This window comes from Nicotiana sylvestris, chromosome 12, assembly GCF_000393655.2.
Source record: "Nicotiana sylvestris chromosome 12, ASM39365v2, whole genome shotgun sequence".
Taxonomy (NCBI): domain Eukaryota; kingdom Viridiplantae; phylum Streptophyta; class Magnoliopsida; order Solanales; family Solanaceae; genus Nicotiana; species Nicotiana sylvestris.
Window position 1 is genome coordinate 48,423,706 of NC_091068.1, and position 23,323 is coordinate 48,447,028.

General features: G+C 36.3%; 1 protein-coding gene across 1 annotated transcript in view; it reads left to right on the top strand.

The window, feature by feature from the left end:
* LOC104214432 (glutamine--fructose-6-phosphate aminotransferase [isomerizing] 1-like) overlaps positions 1 to 22,765 on the top strand; it is a 34,917-nt gene extending 12,152 nt beyond the window's left edge. Inside the window, exons 3-14 of the mRNA XM_070163649.1 lie at positions 725 to 794; positions 879 to 965; positions 2,358 to 2,530; positions 4,747 to 4,855; positions 12,532 to 12,677; positions 13,746 to 13,871; positions 17,675 to 18,035; positions 18,119 to 18,369; positions 18,442 to 18,556; positions 18,676 to 18,931; positions 19,004 to 19,172; positions 22,165 to 22,765. Coding sequence (XP_070019750.1) covers positions 725 to 794; positions 879 to 965; positions 2,358 to 2,530; positions 4,747 to 4,855; positions 12,532 to 12,677; positions 13,746 to 13,871; positions 17,675 to 18,035; positions 18,119 to 18,369; positions 18,442 to 18,556; positions 18,676 to 18,931; positions 19,004 to 19,172; positions 22,165 to 22,248 — 1,947 coding nt within the window. The 3' untranslated portion in view covers positions 22,249 to 22,765. The remainder of the gene's footprint in view (positions 1 to 724; positions 795 to 878; positions 966 to 2,357; positions 2,531 to 4,746; positions 4,856 to 12,531; positions 12,678 to 13,745; positions 13,872 to 17,674; positions 18,036 to 18,118; positions 18,370 to 18,441; positions 18,557 to 18,675; positions 18,932 to 19,003; positions 19,173 to 22,164) is intronic.
* The last annotated feature ends 558 nt before the right edge of the window (positions 22,766 to 23,323 follow it).

Below are 23,323 nucleotides of genomic sequence, written 5' to 3' on the forward strand. Positions count from 1 at the left end.
CATACACACTGTAATGTCATGTCAAAGGGAATATGTACTACTTTAATCAATCCGTAACTGAATAAATATTCAAGCAGTCTCCACCATAATGAGTAGGTTGTTTGTTTCCTTCCATTATGCTTATGAAATGAGAACTTTGTGATAGTTTATATGAGTCCACCAAACTATAGAGTACCAGGTCCTCTGAGTTTCCACTGAGAATACTAATAAAACAGTAAGTAAATAAGACAGGGAGTTTTACGTGTAAAAATCCTTGCTCAAGGGATTAAAAATCACGACTTACACTGGTAGGATTTCAACTTCACTATGAACAACTTTTAGATTACAACCTATGCAATCTAGGAATTAAACTCTTAATCCCTCACTAACTCGTAATACACCTATTACAAGCCACTTTGCAATAAACCTATTACAAAGACTTCAACTCATGACTAACTCTAGTCACGACACAAACACAAAGGGTTTATGGTTTTACAAAGGGGTTCCTAAGCAACGCTTCTAGCTAAGCAATTTAGGAATTACAATGGAGAACAATTACAAAGTTACAACTCAACTAAGGACAACAAAATACTCATGATTAACTTTGTTCTTGAGGCTCTTGAGAATTAAATTCGCTGTCTTAGAAGGCTTGAATGCTTGAAGAAAAATCTCAAGTATTCAAGTGATGTTTTGTTGTAATACTCTTGTTAATACACCTTTGATGACATCACTTGAATGTTGTAAGCACTTGGTTGGTCAAAGGATAAGTGACTGCAAAACTGCTGCACTATTTCTGTGGCAGTCACTTTCTAGCTGTGCATAGTTGACTTTCGTACTGCTGTCAGGGACACACAAGGGATCAGGTCCCTGTTTTGTTTCTCTATTTTCTACACTTGCAGCAATTCTCATTAGCTGGAGTCATGGCTGGAATCCGTTGATTAGCAATGTGTACCAAGTGTGTCAGGTTCCCTATCTGGTTCTTGACAGTAAGTTTGTTAGATCATCAAAACATAAGGCAAAGACATTGAAAACTCATCACTTTGTGTAGTATACTATTCACTACGTATGGGATTTAACCAAGTATACATAATTTTCTAAAATTTACCAAGATTTGATGTTTTTGTTCTTCTGTATGCAAGAGCTTATTAGGGCTTATTAGCAGGCATAAATAATCGACAAAGCTCTGAGCCTAGCTCTGAGCCTTTAATGGGTTTGAAGTAGTTTATTTTTGGAACCAATTAGACTCAATAATGTTGAGCAATAGAGGAAATGTGGCATGATGTTGAAGGACAGAATAGAAGTTGTGTAGGATAAAACAAAGAGATTACATTTTTCCCGAGTAGAAAGTATAATGATTGTAAACTTAGAGTTCATTATGCTCACTATCAACATTTTAGACTACAGCTAGTTTCTTCAGATGTTAGGCAGAATGATGCGTGCCACAAGTTGAATATGAAGGGTTTTTTATGGCCACTCTTAGCATGTTCAATAGTTTAAGAAAATGACCATGCTTAACTGTTGAAAAGATTTCTTCCTTGGCCAAGAGCAAGAATTAGAGGACGTGAAGGTTTGAAGACATTGTTCGCCTTTTTTTCATGTTTTTTCTTTATTAAAAAGCATTTTCAAACCTTAATGTTCTGCTTCCTAGTCAGCGTTCATTGAATTCATTTTGCTTGATTATGTAGCAGTGTATGTGGTTGGGCCTGCTGAACCTCCAACATTCTATCTTTTTATGAAAATTATTTTGTTAGAGATGTATGGGGTTCATTTTATATAAGTAGTCACATTTAAATAGTATAATCATGTAACTACTTAATTAGAGAAGATAAATCAAGCAGATAACTTCTAGGTGGTATTTCACAATCATTGGGATGTAATTAGTCACATGTATTGTAATTATACAACTATGTTATTAATGAAACATAATTCAGCCAGATACATTAGAAGTAGTATCTCATAATCATTGGGACTAGGAGTCTTTAATAAAGCAAAATTATTTTTCTGTATCACAAACGGTTGAAGACATTGCTCTCATACATTTTCAAACTTTTGGTTTTCTCTCTTGCTTACTTTTCAAACTTTTGAACCTTAACTTATGCTTTCTTGTGAGAGTATGTTGAGTCAAGTTTGCTTGATATTGAGCAATGACTATGTTCAACTGTGGTTAACAACTTGTCAGAGTACATAGCGACGTCGTAAAACCAGGATCAGAAATTTATCTGTTTATGTCTTCCATGGCTCCATTCTAATAAAATGGCCAAAACATTATTAAACATTTCTCCTTTAAAGTTTACTTATACATTTACATTTTTTTGTTGGGGGGGGGGGGGGGGGTTGAGTCTCATTTTCTGGCGCTTACATTGAGTTCATGTGCTCAGACATTGCCACTATAGATTTGAATCTGGAGGAATCATTTTCTATTCATGCTGGAATAGCACACACTCGGTGGGCCACACATGGGGAGCCTGCTCCTCGGAATAGTCATCCTCAGTCCTCTGATGCTAGGAATGAATTTCTGGTTGTTCACAATGGTGTTATCACCAATTATGAGGTTCATATGATTCTCTTGCTAATAGATTTCTTTTATAACATTTTTTGTTCGATTCTCATGATTACTCTCATTCTCTGTGACATGCTAGAGGCTGTTTCTGTTACATGCATGATTCTGTTCATTGGATTTTGGCCTAACGAAATGTTATTATTTGCTTCTTGAACTATTTATAGGAGTGATTCTACTTTTTGTATTATGTGTCTTATTTTTGGATTACAGTTCATTCATTTGTTAGAATTTGGTTGCTGTTGATAAAAAAATACATTTGTTAGAATTTGGAACTTCTCTCTGAATTCTGAAAGATTCTTTTAAAAGGTAAAATTCGCAGGGACTATATCCTAGCTGAAAAACTTATTTTTATCCTTGAATTTATTCAGTACTGGAAGTACTATCTTGATCCTGTGGAACATTGTCAGCATTTTCTCTTTAAGCAAATTTGAAGTTACAAATTAGAGCTGACATGACATTCGAAACTACTTTACAGTGTGGAAGTATTAGGCTAAAGACTAACAATTAATTCATTCTTGGTGATTTAAGCTAATGTAGGGAGACAGTGAAAGCTTTATTCATTTACTTTGAACATTGGATGAGAACTTATGGAAAGAAACTTCTGATATCTGCAAGGATAGAATATTTGGTCAACAACAACAATATACCTAGTGTAATCCCATAAGTGGGGTCTGGGGAGGGTAGAATGTATGCAGACCTTACCCCTACCTTGTAAAGGTAGAGAGGTTGTTTCTGGTAGATCCTTGGCTCAAGGAAAGCATAATCACAACAGTTTTGAAAAAGAAATACGGTTGTGAAGAAGCCATGGGAAAGAGACGGATAGAATATCTGATCAATGTCTTTAATTAGTTGGAAGGAAAGACGAACAGCTGATAAATGCAAGTATGAAATTCCCTTGTAGATCATGCAGTTGTTACACATAGAAACATGCATGAAAGATATGCTTCATTAAGGATATGATTTGGCATATCTGGAGACCCGACCATCCCTAATCCACAATATTACATACTCTTCTTTGGTGATTGGTGGTGAAAGTCATGCAACAAGCGTCTAGGTCATATACTCACAACTGGATACCAATGCTCAAATTGGTAAACGAATCCAGTACAGTTCTATTTCTATTGTGATCGAGGAGCTATTTTCTTTTCTGTAACAACTTAACTTATGACAGCTCAGTTGAAAAAATAACCTGTTCAAGCATCTTCCAGAAATAAGACGAAATATCAAAGGTTCAGCTCTATTGGAAGAATGGCAGCCATGTTGGCTGACACTCAATCTATTTATAATACAGACAAGGAATAAAAAGGACACTATAAGATATCAAGTATTCATTTGTCTAACAATATATCCAACAATAATATTAACTTTGCAGTTGTCAAGGGTTCTCAGATTGAAAGCCCTATCCTTAGAGCCATAAAATGACTTCCTTTATCCCAAAATAGAAAAAAAAAGCCATAATGACTCCCTCAGGGCTGTGTAATCGTAAGGTTGCTTGTTCATGTAGTCGATTGGAATACATTTGATTTTAGTTAGTAGATATCAGAGTATTTGGAGTTTGTCTCATATAAGTACTCAGAAACTCGAGTTAGCATACAGTTCCTTTAGCAGAAGATGGAACTCATTCAGTCTGTTCGCAACATATAGTTTTTTCTTGTATAGGTGTCCAGATCATGGTGGTAAGAATTTTGTCCAGATGGAGGATTCATGATAACTTGTTGGCAATGCTCAGATGTAATATCTCTTTCCATGTGGAACCTGAAGTTTTAGTTCATGTTCCACGTAAACAATGGTTTTTCATGTTTACCACTACGTAGATAACTTATAATAGTGTCATGTTTCCTTTCTGAGAGTTAGTGCTCATCTAGTATTTTTGCTTGTTCGTTCTGAAATGAGAAATAAGTTTGGACTTGAAATATCTGTTGAATAGTAATCTGGAGCACGTTAATTAGATATAGCTGTTTTTTTCATTTTGATTTTTTGTTTTAGAGTTCCTTCTTCACTTTCTTTCTTTAATTTCTTTTTGAACTGATTGAAGTTCACGAGGAGAAAAATATATACCGCAGATTACCAATAAATAAAGATGCACCCCGAATTGTGTTGTCTCTTGATATTTTTTTCTGTTTGCATTAAGATATTGTCGATCACTTTCCTGTAATATGTGGCTGAGTGCTATATGCTGATGCACCCTCTGTCTTTTGATTCTCCAGGTGTTAAAACAGACCCTTGTCCGTCAAGGTTTCACCTATGAATCTGAAACAGACACAGAAGTAATTCCAAAGCTAGCAAAATTTGTTTTTGATAAAGCTAATGAAGAAGGTAAGTTTCCAAGTAAATCCAGTTAATTTATCAGAAGGCAGTTTCATTTTGTCATCTAATCCTCTTTTTCTTTTTGATTCCTTATCCATGAAATGTGGGAAAAGGATAGCCAGTCATCAGTCTATTACCCTAGGATAGATTCTAAAGATCTAGAGCATCAAAAGGGGGTAACACCCTGAGATGTCTAAATTATGTGAAAAGTGAAAAATCCTTGGAAAAGATACAGCCAGCAAATTTATACTTGATGGATAACACTTGATTATACTCTAATAGTAAATATAAGACCCCCCATCTCACAAGTCATCACTCGACAAAAATATCAGAGGCTTAAGAGTGAAAACTAATAATGATAATAAGACCAATTTAAATCTTACAGGGGAAAAAGAATCATAATTAACTCATGTGCCTTCCATTAATTTGAAAATGCACTGCTTTGGTGTTTAACCTCTGGCAGATTATCAAATACATAAATACTGGCTAGAGCTCCAATTTGACCCAAAAACCTAGCATATTAACTATGCAGTTTTAGAAACTAAGCAAATGATATTTTACACTCTGATTTTGTGGTTCTAGGTTGTTTCGAGTTCCAGCACTTGACGATTTTAGCTCAATCCTATGAAATCTCACTTTTTGCAACTTATTTAATTGGCTCCTTTGGCACCTTTCCGCAAAGAAATTTGCTAAGTACTTGTCACGACCCGAACCGATGGGCCGCGACGGGCACCCGGTGCCCTTACTCAACCGAGTACCAACGTAACGTATCTTTCTCACTATATCAACATGGGTAAATGGGCCAGAAGGGCCGTATGAGGTAACAAGAATAAAACATGAGAGAACACTCGACATAAAACGATACAACCTGATATACTGACTTATACATATGACGTATGGGCCTATAAGGCCAAAATAATCACTCGTACACTGAACATAGGCCGACATGGCCATACAATCTTTCATATACATGACATATTTCTACAAGCCTCTAAGACTACATAAACGTCATAAGGCCAGGACAGGGCCCCGACATACCAATCAATACATGTCTAAATCATACTAACCAATAAGCAACTCCGGAGCAAATGGAGCGCACCAACATCTTCCGCTGAGCTGATAGCATACTTGGAGGACTCTCAACCTGTCTATCGGGACCTGCGGGCATGAAACGCAAAGTCCGCAGGCAAAAGGGACATCAATACAAATAATGTACCGAATATGTAAGGAATGAAAATCAGTAAACAATATACATGAGAGAAACATGGAGTAAAAGACTCAACATGTATATCTGAATAGCTCTGTGAATCATTAATATGTATAATGCCATGCATATGCGTATAAATGTCATGTCATGCATAGGTACATGTGTTCATAACATCATCAAGCCTCTGAGGGCATCCCATCATATTATCTCGGCCACTGTGGGCAAAATCATCAACGTATACTAGCTGATCAGGTGGTAGTGCGTATATAATGACGTAACCTTTTCCTATATCCCATATACATATAATATACATATATAATGTCATCTGGTCATGGGTCAATGTACATGTATAAATGAATGCAATGCATGAGAAGTACGTCAATAAAATCTCTCGGAATGTCATAAGACCATTATGCCTTTGAATAATATTATGAAGTAAACTTTATCATCTTACGTATTTTCTGAGACCCATGAACACACGATAGACAATAAGACATATGGGAATTCAAGAACATAGTCACTTCAATACTTCTATGAATAGAGTCATTTATGGAAGTTGTGCATTTACTCGTTTCGTTTGTGTCGTATAGATCATGCCAAAAGGAAAGAAGGGATAGTCTTAACATACCTGAGTCGATTCTTTTGACAATCTCTCTAATATACGTCAATTGTGACAAATCACGTAACGGCAAGATCGGAGTAGGGAAAAATCCGTATGATATTCTTGAGAAAGATTGCACCGTACTCCCTTATAATTGCAAAATCTCACGTTGCTTAAGATGCTATGAAATCTCACGTTTTTGAATTCTTGAAGATCCCTGAAAGCTCACGTTATTGAATTCTTGAAGATCTATGAAAACTCACGTTATGGAATTCTTGGAGATCATACTTTAGCATTTGATAAACTCACGTTATGGAATTCTTGGAGATCATACTTTAGCATTTGATAAGCTCACGTTATGGAATTTTGGGAGATCATACTTTAGCATTTGATATATACTAAAGTGGAGAAGCCTTTTATTGAGTGGGTGTGGGCCCCACTTCATGTGGTGGCTTAGCCACATAGCCCTTAATATTGCCATCTTAACAAAATGATTTTAAGAGTCATCAATTGGGGATGAGGGGTGCTGCCACGTTAGGGAGATGTAATTCTTATCCAAATATTTGAATTAATTATCCACTAATCACTTGATTAACTTGTTAATCTCTCATTAACCAATAATTACCCAATTATCCACATAATTAGGAATTATCTCAAATTACTTAAAATACTACTCGCTTTTAACACACTTTATACACCTTTCTATTATGGTCATGTGGTACCTTGTATGACACTAGTTCATAAATACCAGGTACTATAGCTCGGACTGTATCTTATCCCAAATTGTCAAACTTAGACGAAACTCATTTTCTTCGATTTGCTTACTCACCTTCATGAATTTACTTATCCCTTGTTTGAAATAGCATAATACTTATAATCCCAAAATAATCTCATTCTCGAGTTTATGTCGATTAACTTACGACGAAACTTTAACGTATAAAAATACGGGATGTAACATCTCGTTTCCGAGCTTTCATCAATTTACTTATGGCATACTTCCACGTACGAAAACATGGGGTGTAACGGTACTGTTGTGATACTTTAAAATCTTCTTTACCTTGTTAAGGAAAACCTTAAGTCCCTATAAAATAGGGGTTAATATGTTTTGGGATTTATAATACCATTGACTATCTCTGTCCAGATATACTTGGCAATTTTCTGTTTTCACATCCATCCCAATTTCCTTCACAATTTTACCTAATTTTCTAATTCTTGTATTCCAAAAATTCAAATGCATATACAAGATAATACTACGTAACGACTTCTTGGTCATGGTTTCATATTGTTTTAAAAAGTTACCCCTATTTTCACTCGTTTCAATGTAAGGCTGTCCAACGGGACGGGCCGTCCTGTCCCGCGTCCCGTCCCGTCCCGCTTCAAGTTAAATGGGATGGGCCAATGTTTAACGAGACACGGGATGGGACGACCATTTCGTCCCGTTTGTCCCGTCCCGTTTCGTCCCGTTTCATCCCGTCCCGTCCCGCCAGAAATTAATTTTTTTTTTAAAACTAGCCGTTGGGCAACGGCTTAAATGGAAAAAATAGTTGTTGCCAACGGTCCAAACAGCCCCTACACCCCCCAAAACACCCCTAACCCCCCCAAACTTTTAATATAACCCCTAAGTTTATTAAATTACACTTTGGCCCTATTTTCTACTATAAATACCCCCATTCTTCTTCATTTTTTCCCACAAAAAATCAATCTTCTCTCTCAAATCTCTTACATTCTAATATTCTATCTATATTCTATATTATTCTCTCAATTTTGTTACTATCAAGTATCAACTATCAACTATCAAGTATCAAGTGATAACTTTCAAGTTTCAATTTTCAAGTATTTGGGCAAATTTTTTGGAGCAACTTTCAAGCTTCAAATTAATTCGTCAAGTATTTGGAGCAATATTTTGGGCAATTTCTTCAAGTTTCAATATTTAATCACGGTGCACTCGTTCCATCTCCTAATTTTAATATATAATTTTTGCGTATCATTTTAGTGCTTAATTTTTGTGTTTACTTTACGTGTTATATTTTCGTATTTCATTTGTGTGTTTACTATTTGTGTTAGCTTTTTTAATTTAATTTCATATTTAAATTATGGCACCTAAAAATATATTTGGTATTTTTAAAAAAAGTAGTAAAAAAATAGTAAAGGTGAAAGTAGTAGTAATCTTAATCCTAACCCTTCTCCTAGACCTAGAGTTAGAAAGCATATTGATGAAATGACTCATGTTGATGAAACTTCATTTTTCCAACCCCCCACATTTTATGATGTTCATGTCGGAGAATAATTAGATCATGAAACTTACAAAGACAATTTGGCAATGATATTTTTTTAAAGGATGAAGAAAATAAGGAAGAAAAATTAGATGAAACACCCACTAGTCCCGCAACACAAGCTCCAACTCAGAGTCAATCTCAGTCTGGAGCTTTACCCCCTATACCCCTTGTAAGGGGTAAGCCTAAGACTGAACGTCCCAAAACATCACTTGTATGGAAATTTTTTAAACATGATAAAGTCAATCATCGTGCTATATGTGAAAAATGTAAGCAAGTATTTGCACACTCAACAAGTGGTGGGACGGGGGTTTAACTAGACACTTAAGAAAGGATCACAAATCTTTACGGATACAAGCTAACATAGAAGCTGGAAAAATTATAGATCCTACCATCAGTTTGGCACTCCTAGTGGATCTGGTTCTAATCAAATTCAACACAACTTGACCCTGCTTCTGGTCATGTTTTACGCAAATATAACAAAGATAGAGATCGTGAGAACTTAGCAAAAATGGTGGCTGTCTGTGGCTTACCTTTTACTTTTCCTTCTCACCCTGCTTTTGTGCATTATATACAAGAAACTTATAACCCTGCATTTCAAGGTTTTCCTAAGACTACGGTTAGAAATGATGTTTTTAAATTTCAAACCGAATATCTTCAGTATATTCATTGTGTATTTTTTCACTTAGATTGTAAAGTGTCTATCACATCTGATATAGGTCGTAGTCCTAATGGTTGTGATTATTTAACTGTTACATGTCATTGGGTTGATCATCACTGGAACTTGCAAGAACATATTATTGGTCAGAGAGCTTACTGATCAAATTGTTGATTCTGATTGGGATGCGATCAGAGAGCTTACTAAATTTTTAGAAAAATTTTATTATGCTACAAAACAATTTTCTGGTATATATTATCCTACTGTTACACAAATATTATGGTATATTTGTGGAATTTCTGTTGTATTGGGTAAGTATAAAACAAATCCAACTTATGCACCGGCCATTAAAGAAATGATTTTAAAATTTAAAAAGTATTTTTCCCTATTCCCGAAGTTTATTTAATTTCTACTCTACTTAACCCATCTTTAAAACTAAGAGGTGCAAAGGGACTTGTTCGTAAAATTTATGAGAATTTAGAAATTCAAGAAAATGAACAACCATCTCTCGAAAACTGCCAAGCTAGCATATATTCTTATGCTAGATCAATGTTTGATAAATATAAATCTATGGATACAACTGGTTGTGAAACTGCTCCTTCTACTTCTAAGTCTAGAGCAGAAGTTTTATGGGAAGATATGGATGATATAACAGGTTTTGATTCCTCTATTGATGATGAACTTGATTCTTATCTTAATCAAGGATTGGAAAATATTAAAGACGAAGAAGGCAAGGAACAACTTTTGTCATGGTGGAGGGAGCGTGGCAAGGCTTTTCCAACACTTTCAATTATGGCCCGAGATATCCTGGCTATTCAAGCATCATCAGTAGCATCTGAGAGTGCTTTTAGCGCGGCAAGATTTCAAATTGGAGATCATAGACATTAATTAGCGGAGGACAGTCTAGAGATTTCTGTATTATTCAGAGATTGGATTAATTCAGAAAGAAGAAATCTTGGTTTTGAAAAATTAACCACTAGGGAAGAAGAAGAATACAATGAGATACAAACCACTGGGAGCGATGACGGCATGGAGCTCATGGAACACCAATCAACATTGCCAATTCCAGCAGAACGTCCGAGAGATATTATTGATAAGTTACAAAAAAGCTATATAGGAGCTTACAAATATTAATATGATAATTTGTAATTGGCTACTAAGAGGCCTAGTTCAAACAGAACCCTTCCTAGAAGGTGGCTGCGTAGATTAGGTGCTCTTCAAAAGAATTATATTTGTATTTGAGATTTGAAAGTTCTATTAATAACATAAAAGGCTCTAAGTGTTGAATTTTATTTATGAATTGTTTTAGTTACTTAATAGTTAATACTTTGAAATTATATTAAATATATTATAACTCTATTATAAATTTATAATTACTAGAATATTTCATTACAAGTCTTTTGTTTTAATATTTTATAATTCTTTACTTAGTTTTTTAATTTTCATTTTAACATAGTAAAATTTAAGTTTATTAAATAGTTAGTCAAAAATCTAACCGTTGCAAACTTTAAAAACAAAGTAATTTTCAAAAAACTAGACGTTTTTTTTAAAAAAAAAATACACTTAAGGCCCACGAACCCGTCTCGTCCCGTCCCATCCCGTTTGTTAGCGGGACGGGATGGGACGAACGTTTCGTCCCGTTTGTCCCGTCCCGTTTCGTCCCGTCCCGCCACCGTCCCGCTTAAATATCGTCCCGTCCTGTCCCGTTGGACAGCTATAGTTTCAATGCACCTAAATATCCGAGCTATATTTTCAGATCTCCACTTTAGTCGAGTGGAGTCAAGTAAACTGTGACAGAGCTTGTATATCTGTTTCTGCAATGAAGTTACTTTCATCATTATTTGGTTTCTCTTTACAATGTTCTATCCCAGTGGTTGACTTCTTTGGGTTTCTCTATGCAACTTATTCTCCCCAAATAGTCTTTGACTACTTGTTTTACCCCAATGGGAACATGTTATTATATATATGCTTTTGCCTACTCCGTCATTGACCATTTGTCACGATCTAAACTAGGGGTTGTGACCAGCACCTAACTAGTAACCCCCTTCAAGTGAACCTCTGGTAAGCCTGTCTAAAGTAGCAGATAACTATCTCAATATACTTAATATAACCATACATGTATATACACCTTCATACTTGCTAACAAAACTTACCCAGGATTGGACTGCAAGTACATGGAGCAAAATCTACAACATTGAGCTTAAGCACCCAAGGATCAAAATATAAGAACTTCCGAAAACCCTTGCTGATGTTACACCGGAACGAGACATACGCTGCATGGTAAATCCTGCATGTTGCAGTAACCCTCAGACCTACGTTCCTTACTCATAATGGTTTTACCATGTCACGCTAAGTCCTTCTCCATGATACGGAAAAGCTTCGTTGCTTTGGTCCTACCATGAAAGCGTCAAATCTACCAGTTGTGGCAACTGCTCTGGTGCTGTACCAGCTTCATATTTCAGCTTTTAACCTATTTTCACTTTCTCCAACTATTCTTTATGTATTCTAAGGATCATTTCTTTATGACAACATGTTAATCAGGTTTTAAACTACCATTACGACTTAAATCAAATTAAATTAAAAAGTTAATGACTCATCCAAGTTGGTGTTACATCTTATCCTGTGAATTATAGCAGTACAATATATGTTGGTAATTTTTGTTCATTGCTAGAAGTTGTCCGTACATTCTCTCCTTAGTCAGTTTAGTGTTTGAGAAGTTTATCACAGTCACAGCTGAGGACTAAACAAATTCTCATCAGATTCTTAGAGTTATGGTTGTCTTTCTGATTAATGTAGATGCATTTTGACAAACTTCATTGTACATATTTTGGCTGGAGATGTCAGACGACGGATTTTCAAGTAGTTTCTTTCCTTTTGGATTTCTGTTCTTATAAAGCATACAAATTATGGATAAAGTTAGTAGGATAAGTGTTAGTGTCATCACAGGTGACCAGAGCGTGACATTCAGTCAAGTTGTGCTTGAAGTAATAAGGCATCTGGAAGGAGCGTATGCTCTCATATTCAAAAGCCGACATTACCCCAATGAATTGATTGCTTCCAAGCATGGTAGTCCACTGCTTCTTGGTGTGAAAGTAAGTTAAACTGGAAATGAAGCTTGTATCAGCATATATCATATTCCTTAAGTTTGCTTTGATAAACTTGTTGTTTGCCTTTATATTTACTTGTTAGATGGGCCTTTACCAGTGCTATACCTGTTTGATTAAGGGTTTGGCTCTTTTACCCACTATTTCTTATTTCTTGAGAAACTAAAGATGATAGATATTAGTGTTGTCACATATGAAAGGACACTATTGTCTGATATTGATGTTGCACCAAAAGAGAGAAGAATATAGAGCGAAAAAAGAGAGGAATAAGAGAAAGAGAAAGAGAGAGTGTGTGTGTTACTTAACCAAAAAAGGAAAGAGAGAGAGAGGGAGGAGGGAGGAGGGAGGAGGGAGGGAGGGAGGGAGGGAGAGAGAGAGAGAGCAGGAGAGAGAGAGAGCATCAACTGGCATATGCAAAGATATGGAGATTTTTCCCCTTCAAAAGCAGTGTATAGAACCCTTTCCCAAAATCTTTTAAGCAGGGAAGCTTTGAGAGACGTGAACTTAAGACCAGCTATATCAGATAAGGGTTAGGGAAAGATAGTTGGGGAACTTTAAGAGGTGGAGTAAACTAGTCTTTGACCAACATTAACTGGCATATGCAAAGATATGGTGATTTTCCTGCTCTGCAAGTTCATCTGACTTGGTGTCTTTAGAAGTGAACCGTGTACTTGGTCCTCTCAATCTCTTATTAGGAATTCTCTATATAGCTTCACAACTTGGCTGCTTTAGAATTGTCAAAACTTTTAGTAAAGAATTGGATCATACTAGTTTTAAATCGATACAAACTGATATATGTAGGGACAGTGATGTTTTCTTAAACTATTCTAAGTTGGGGTATGGTGTCCATACTTGTTCATGTGAATATGTATATCTATATGTGTGTGGGTGTACAAATCATGCTATCCCTGAATGCTTTTGAGCTGACAGCTAATGACCCATATAGGGTCAAAAACATCATGTACGCAGATAGAGAAATAAATGATCACTGGAAGTATTTTACCGATAATGCTAACATTTAGCAAAGTTTCTTGAATAAGATTATTTGATTTCCAGGACTCGGAAGAAGAGGCCACTGTTGGATCATCATTTAATAATGTTAAATTTCCTTCAAGCAATGGGCAACCAAAGGAATTATTTTTATCCAGTGATGCTAATGCTTTGGTTGACCGTACAAAAAAGGTCTTGGTTATTGAGGATGGCGAAGTTGTTCATATTAATGTACTCTCTTATTGTTAGTTCTTTATGCTAAGCTATTTCCTTATCCAAAATGGTGCTTTTGACAAGCGAGCTATGAGTATAATTCTAGCTAACTGAGTAATACGACATGCTGCTTAACAGAAAAGGTTTAGTTTTCTTGGTTCTGTTGAGATGAACGCAAGGGCAAATCATTTGGAAGGTCTTCTTCTCCTTTTGTTTTCTTCTTCAAGTATTTAGTTTTGAACTATCCTGCCTTTTCGTAGTATTTTCTTTCTTTTTGCTATATTTTACTTTCTATTTTTTGATGGAATGTTCTCAAACTTCTCTTACAAAAGTAGCAACATTTCTCAACTTGTATGATATATTAGTTGATAATCCTTCGTTCTGAGCGTATTGGGAAAAGAACATTGCCAATTTCTTTTTTGAATAAATATTTAAAGCCGCATTATAGTGGGAGGTTAGGCATGGACCCCTACCCGTAAATGAAAATCCAAAAAGTGTATACATATGAGAGGGGGACGTGATGCCTTACCTCTTCAAAGAACAGTGTCACTAGTCCAAGACTGTCAGCATGAAGAGTTAGTGGATTTTATATATATTTAGCGGCAGAGCTGCTGTTTCATGAATAGAATTCTTGGCTATATTACCGTATTTTGATATGGGTTTACTGTTCCATCACCTTGAACATGCCTGAGTTCTCTTTCTGGTTTCATTCTCTTTTTTCTTTACCTTCTAACTTATCCTTCTTAGGAGGGACTCTGTTTGATTTTGTTGAGTTTTCAAAGAAAGAAGAATTTGTACTTAGTGAGGAACACCTCACCAGCACTTGGTCAGTACCGTTCTCGGCCTTTTGGCTAAGATCAACTCAGTTATTTATTGTCAGTGTTGCCATTTCATTCTTAGGCCTGCACAATGTCTATGCGGTGTATTGCCGGATTTTAGCGTCAATTTCATATGGAGTTAAGAAAGTCAATCTCTAGAGAATAAATTTTGAAATTTTCTTGTAAAACTCTCGGAAAGTTCATAAGAGAACCCAGTTACATTGGTCAGAGTACTATTAGGCCTAAGGAGTAGAGGCTTTTTGCTGCCCCTCCACTCAACTTTTCCCTGTTGTACCATCATGTCTATCTGCTTTTTTCCTTTGATTTTTGAAATATTTCTTGAAAACCTGTGTGAAAGTGACTCACCCATCATTTCTGCTTGTTAACCTGTATTGAGTGACAAATCAGCTGGTCTAGCCTAACCTTTATCTCATAGTTGTAATAATACACTCGGCAGGGCTCTTTATTACCCTATTTTAGCTTATATTGAAGATTTATTCATGGGTTATGAACTTCCAACATTCTGTCAGTTCACAATACATTCACATGTGTAAGTACTCGAAGTTTCTGTGTGAAATATTTCACATTATTCTCTGGACTGGATGCTTCAGGAAGGAAGCTTCTCTAGTTAAATCCTATGTCTAGTCAGAAGTATCACTGTTATTTCATATTCTGATTCTGAGGTAAAAAAAGGGCAGCTCAGTGCACAAAGCATCCCGCGTTCACGCAGGATTCGGGGTAGGGTCGCACCCCAAGGAGGTGTGATGTAAGCAGCCTACCCTGATGCAAGCATTAGTGGCTGATTCCATGGCTTGAACCCATGACCTATAGGTTACACAGAGACAATTTTACTGTTGCTTTGCGAAAACGCAGGATTCGGGGAATGGTCGCACTCCAAGGAGGTGTGATGTAAGCAGCCTACCCTGATGCAAGCATCAATGGCTGATTCCACGGCTTGAACCCATGATCTATAGATCACACAGAGATAATTTTACTGTTGCTTTGCGAAACATAATTTTGGAATTGGATCAATACTTCCAAGTGAATAAGTATGAATAAAGGATCCATGGATGAAGATAGAAAGTTGATTTCTAATTTAAATCTTCAATTTCTTATTTATAAAGAAGAAATTGAAGCAAAATAGCTATTAAACGATGACTTTGGTTTACTAGAGATATCAACATATTGTTTTAGCTCGGTGGAAACAAAATCCTTTTCCTTAGGATCCTATTAAATAGAAATAGAGAACGAAATAACGGTGGCTTAACTAATCAACAAAATCACTTGTTACAAATAAGATCTTGCTGTTGCATCAAAAGAGATAAATGTTGACTAATCTGAACATTGAACTTGGTAAAATGAAATGGTTGAATAATTGAAAAATGAGATTATTCAGTAATACACATTAAATGCTGAGAGGCCTTCTTCGCCTTCCACCTAAGCTGCGCAGGAATGCTGATTATTGCTCATTTCTTTTCAAAACCTCCTATAGACTAGATTGGGATCTTATCCATTTGTAGATGGAGCTTCTATAGCAGCTAGGTCTAGAGGGAAGTTGTGAGCATTACGTTCATGCATAACTTCCATACCAAGGTTAGCACAGTTAATGATATCCGCCCGGGTATTAATTACATGACCTTGACTATCAACTACAGATTGGTTGAAATTGAAACCATTTAGGTTGAAAGCCATAGTGTTGATACTTAAAGCGCCCCCTCCCATCCAATCGCCCTACTACAAAATAAGGCGAGGGATCGACGCCCCACAGAGAACCCAACCTTTTCAAGTAGGGCCTGAAAGAAATCAATTGAACCAATTTTCAGACAAAGAAGATAAGGATCTTCCAAATCATTCCCGTAGGAGATCCAGACCCATTTTTTTTTCCTGATCCTTCGAGAAAAAGATTCATTCTCTTCATAAAAAATAAGAGGTAGAACCAATAAAGATTTCTTTTTCTATTCATCCCTAGCCTCATTCAAGAATTGTTTTTGACCCTATCCGCAGGAATCAATAGAAAAGGCAAATCCCTATGATACACCAGATCGGGCTCGGTTATTGACATAGTGAATAGATATGCCTTTTTTCTTTTTATTGTCTGAATATTCAGGAGCTAAGACTATTCCAATTGCCCCTTTCGCCATGCAATGCTCCAAGGCTATATTATGATTCTAAGGTAATTAAAGGTAATAATGGAGGTCATACTGGAGAGTGGAGACTTAGGGGCTGCGAAAGGATTGTAATGGGAGAGAATCCCCCTCCTCCCCCACTCCCCCACCCCCTCCCAAGAGAAAAACTTTTATAAATACGATTATTACAATAAAAGATCTCAAGTGGACATCATCAGAGGCTGGTAGAATTGTATATGTTCAAAGACTTGGATCATTATCATTTGCCAAAGAGTATTATCTGGTTGTAGCATGTTAAAGAGAACAGGGACCATAGCAATTCAAGGTTGGACTAGGATTATTGCCTTCTGGTGGGTTTGCACTAATGGTTCCCAAAAGGGAGAGGGGGTTGAATGTGTCAGTCAGGGTTCTGTGAAGATGTGGATACTCTCACATCTCTATATTGGGGCAACACCTGGGAAGCACATGAGTGAGCCCCTGAATGGTTAGATTGCGCCTCTGTCCAAAACCTACAGATTTTGTTGATCTAGGACATAAGGACTAACTAGTGATGTGGGGTTAAACAAACTATTGATTCTATGGTGTTCAGCCTTTGCATCTAAGAAATGTTACTGCAATTGTTGCTACACCCATAGGATTTTGTATTAATTTTTGGCAAAGAAGTAATCAATTCTTTCCAATCCCCTAAAGGGCTGAAAAAACTCCAGAGGTTGGAGGACATTCATTTCCCTACAGACTTTATATCTATTTATCTATGTTTATGTAAATTGTTTTCTTCTTCCCCCTTCTTTTCTTTCTATAGAATCAAATTTAGAACTTACCGTGTTGGATGATCCAGGATGGAGGTGTATCAATTTTAAAGTTAGACATGGCTAAGAATAACCGCGGTGGTACTCTTAGTCGGCCTGTTTCTGTTCAACGTGCCCTGTCAATTCTTGAGATGGAGGTGGAGCAGATAAATAAAGGAAAATATGAGCATTACATGCAAAAAGAAATTCATGAGCAACCAGAATCTGTGACTACTACGATGCGAGGGAGGCTTATTCGTGGAGGATCATCTAAAGCAAAGACTGTTCTTTTGGGGGGCCTAAAGTATCACCTCAAAACTATACGGAGGAGCAGAAGGATTGTTTTTATTGGGTGTGGCACAAGTTGCAATGCAGCTTTAGCTGCAAGGTCCATTGTGGAAGAGCTCTCTGGTCAGTCTGATCTCTATCATCATCTAGTGGAGTCATTGGGATTTCGTGCACTAATGGTTTGACTGGTTTTATTTGTCTATTAGGTATTCCTGTAACCATGGAGATTGCCAGTGACTTGGTGGATAGACAGGGACCAATATATAGAGAAGACACAGCTGTCTTTGTTAGTCAATTGGGAGGAACTGCTGACACTTTGCTTGCACTGGAGTATGCTTTAGAAAATGGCGCATTATGTGTTGGCATTACAAACACTGTTGGTAGTGAAATTGCTAGGCGTACCCACTGCGGTGTTCATATAAATGCGGGCTGTGAGATAGGAGTGGCCAGTACAAAGGTACATAAATCATAGTTTCTAGACTTTTAATTGCTATTATCTTTGGCTTCATTTTACCTCCTTGATCAACAGGCATATACGAGCCAAATCATTGTGATGGCTATGTTGGCTCTTGCAATCGGAGGTGACACACTCTCGAATCAAGCAAGAAGAGAAGTAATAATAGATGGTCTAGTTGACTTGCCATGTACACATTCATTTGATGTTACGGTCCTCTTATTCCTGTTTTGTTTTAGGATACATGTAACTCTAAAGGTTCATGTTTCATTTGCTTTTCTTTTTTTGTACGTGTATGGATGATTTCAGGTAAGGTGAAAGAAGTACTCAAGCTTGATAACGAAATAAAAGATCTTGCTAAGCTACTGATTGCTGAGCAATCGCTTCTTGTATTTGGAAGAGGTTATAACTATGCAACAGCTCTTGAAGGTGCTTTGAAGGTAAAGGAGGTAGCACTGATGCACAGTGAAGGAATACTTGCTGGCGAAATGAAACATGGTCCGTTGGCTTTAGTCGATGCAAATCTCCCTATTGCAGTAATTGCCACTCGTGATGCTTGTTTCAGGTTAGTTTTTATCTTATAAAGTGTGTTTACACAAGTTTCCTTCCTATTTGCTGAAATTTTGCTAATGTGCAGCAAACAGCAATCCGTCATTCAGCAGCTTAATGCAAGGAAAGGCCGACTGATAGTAATGTGCACAAAAGGAGATGCAGCATCTGTTTCTGTTGGTGGATCCTGTAGAGTAATTGAAGTTCCTCAGGTTGAGGACTGTTTGCAGCCTGTAGTTAACGTCGTTCCGTTACAGGTAGCCCTTCTAATATTGCTTTAGGTGCATATTGCAATACTTCAATGGATCTCTCTATTTTTTTTTTTTTTTTTTGGCAAGTGCCGGTCATACTTTTGGCCCTAAACCTTTTTGCTGTGAATAAATTTCTATCCTATTTATAGCTCTTGCTCTATAGTAACACTTTTGTGGAAAGATAAGCATGACAGTAGTGTTACCTAGTCTTGATCTTAATGTAATCTTGATAGAGTTTGTGGGAGAACATGGAATTAGCGAAGAGTTCCTCCTTTACCTCATGACACCTAAGATAAAGCTACTATTCTGTGCTTCTAGGTGATCTGGAGTTAAAATGCCGTAACTTATAGAGCTTTGAAGTGCATGTCTTAGGGTTAGTAGATTGTCACACAAATCTCCTCCTCATGTCTTGAGAGAGTTTCTGGGAAAACATGGAATTAGGGAAAAGTTTATCCTTTACCTCATGACATTTAAGATAAAGCTACAATTCTGTGCTTCTAGCAATTTGGAGGTTAAAATGCTGTAGCTTATGGGCTGTGAAGTGTCACATGAATGGCTTTCTGTTTCCTCATAGAAGGAGCTGCTTCAATTTCTGGGTGCGAATGTCTGTCATTTTGCAAAGTACTACTGTCTTTTCACTTATAAAATATCTTAAACAGTTGTGTGTGTGTTACATATATATACATACACATATGTGTGTGTGTGTATTTTTTTTTCATTCAGGGGTCAAATGGCAGATTGTCCTTTAGTAGACCTAGCATTTTATACAGAAGGGCAATTTTTTAAAATCCTGTTATAATCAAATCTACACTAAGAAATCAGATAGTTGAGTAATGTCATGTTCTGGTTGGGATTGGACTGCAAACATGAATCTTTGTTTTACTTAGTTGGCTGGCTGATTGCTTTTAACCTTAACTCTTATACCCTGTGATGTGACTCTTTCCTACCATAAACGTGCATAAGAATGAAATCTACACTATGAAACAGGATATTAAGTAAGGTCATTCTATGTTTGTGTCAATTCCGAACAAGAATCTTTATATTAGTTTGACAGCCAGCTTATTGTTTCCGACCTTACTGCATATACCTTGTGTATGACTCCTGTTTATCATAAATCTGCAACTCACAACGCTCCTAGAACATCTTGTAGAAAGTCAATTGCCCAATTAGTTTTAATTTCCTAGTTCATGTTTATTAGTTCTAATTGATCAAATAACAAAATACAATAAGCGCACACTAGTGAATTTGTAAGAGAACAGTTCTGTGATATGACCTCAGCTGCTGTGAATGACTGGGGAAAAAAAATACTCTTTTCTCTTAAATGGCCATAACGAGTTTCTAGTTTTAAGGTGCAATTTGAAGATTTATGATATCTATACCTTTAAAGTAAGACAAAGTCTGACAATTTCCATAAATCCAAAGATTTATGATATCTATACAGAGAAGAGGAATGATGAAGTGTAGGACTAGAAGTCAAACTAGATCACTCCTCTTTCAGTTAAGTGCCTACTAGAGGTTAACTTAGACCACTCCTTGTCCAATCATTCTCTCAGTTAGATTGACTATTCCTATTATTCCTAATAGTGTGATTCTTTTGGATTAGGTAAGTTATTACGTCTAATAATAATGTACAAAGGTCTGGAAGCCATACTTTGTTACACCTCTGCTTTTGACTAAGCTGCCAATAGTAACAGATAGACCAGTCCTTTTTCAATTAAGTACCTTATAAAGTTTTCAGCAAAAAGAAAAAAAAGTTAAGTGCCTAATCAATTTGATGTATTTATTTGGTGCTTAATTGATAGGATAAGATGTACTTCTCATGGATATATAACTAACCGCCCAATCAAAGATAATTCCCCATTAAATAAAAAATCGAACATGTATGGCCACAAAAAGATTCAACAAGAATTGAATGCAAAAGTTCAGTAAATCTAATAAACACAATCGCCACAAAATTCAATTAAAACAACTCCAAGTTAGAGACATTGGATTCCACTATTCCTAATACAAAAGAATATGCTCAATATACCATTTAAACATCACAAGAATAATGTTAATTTCGACATGGTAAACTTAGATACAGAGATTTAGAGAAAACTTGTCTCTCCTCTTCCTCTCTTCATCCTTCTCCAAGGATTCCATTCCTCTCTTCATTCTTCTCCAAGGATTCCATTGGATATTCTCTTCTCTATTCAGGCGAAAACTTCTAGCATTTAGAATCACCCTTTTTAGTGTTGAATGTATCCATATATAGTGCTCGAAATCCAGGCTTGAGTACCAAAGATTTTGATTTACTGACTGAGGCGTTGCAACACGCTGTTGCAGTGCTAACCAGAGGTGCTATTGCAGCTCTAGTCTCAAGCTCCGTCTTTTCATGTCTCTCTCTCTCTCTCTCCAAATTGCTTATTTCTTCAGTCCCACATCAGTTGAGAGAAATTAACTAATTAAGTGAAAAAACATAGAATATTTAGGGGAAATTGGATTCACTGGGAACATTCTGCATGTGTAAATTCAAGCCTATTATTACTTTTCTGATTTCTTCTATAATTTGTCAATCCTATGAGCTTCATCGATCTTTATAGTCTTTTGATCTTATCTTCCTGGAATTCTGGTGCCAGTGCCAAGCAAAAATTAGCTGTCAAGTTTTCTCCTCTTTAGTGGGTCACAGCTTATTATTTCAATTTCTTAAGCCTTGGTGTTGGGCAGCTCACTGACATTATAAGGTACACACACACACACACGTGGTATGTTTGTGATGTGCATTTCTCCATAATTTTCTTTGTTTCCTTAATTAACATTCTCCTCATTTTAGGATAAGGAACTTCAATGTGTTGCTCAATTTACTGGCTAAGTGGAAATTCTTGGAATACAAGCTTCTTTTATGATTAATGTTCCATAATAATTTCTGGCCAGCAAATTCAATGATCTACAAACTGCTAGCTAAATTCTGTTCTAAAGATATGTTCTATATATTTACCTTCTTTGTCATGTTTTTCAGTTATTGGCATATCATTTGACTGTTCTACGTGGACACAATGTTGATCAACCTCGCAATCTTGCAAAGAGTGTGACAACCCAGTGAGCTGCATGTTAACCTTCAGCTCACCTTGCGACAGTTAGGCAAGCAAGGTGGAACTCAACCATTTTTGAGTCTTCTGCTATGTTAATACCATTTGACGACAAGAATTTGATGGACATGGATCAGTGCACCTTTGGCATTTGTGTCGTTTTTCCACAGGTGATATTGACCCCAATATATTTATTTCAATATGCGACGTTGGTAACACATTTAAGTATTTAGCCGAGCCATGCTCTACTCTGTTTACTTGGTGTTATTAACATTTGCTTCTGTATTGTCCTGTTGAGAAGCAGTTATAGAATCGAGCTAATGTTATAGATTAAGAAATTTTTAAGGGTAGACAAGGAGCATGTTGTGAAAAATCTCACAATTCATCTGTTTAACTCTTATTTTGTTAATATTGTAATGTGGATACAATGAGAGCATTTGTATCTCAAGAGTTTATCTCGGCACAAGTGTCCTGTGATGTTCGCAATTTTACTTGTATGTTCGGATTCGGCCCAGAAACTGCTTTAATACATTATGAATACAGGTCTTTAATAAAGTCAAAGGAGATCACAGAAGCTACAAGAGAAGTGAGAGAGTGCTTTGCAGAAGAGAAGGTGATAATGTTGAGGCTGATATGAGTTACAGTACTAATCTTGTACTCCCCCTAGTGCTGGGTTTTCCATCCTATATACCTATGTCTAATAGGTTTGTGTACCATCAATGTTGATTGTTGAAGTAGTTCATGTCAAAATCTGGTGGTGGCAAAATAGATTAAGAAAAACAGTTATCCATCCATATTATCCACTAAAAAATGGATTGGATAATGAACTTTTTAAATATAGGTCAAATATGGATAAGAACCATATTGTACACTTAGAAAATAAATAACTAATGTGTTAAACTCTTACACTTATAAAGACTCAAATTAGGGGTTCCTTAATTTTGGGAGATTAGGAATTCTCCCAAAAATGATCATATTCAAGAAGCCATGGATAATATGGTTATCCATACTATTCGCCGGTTAACTCATTTTCTATCCGTATTAAATATGGGCCGGTCCTAAAAAGAGATTTATACATGAAAGTAATGT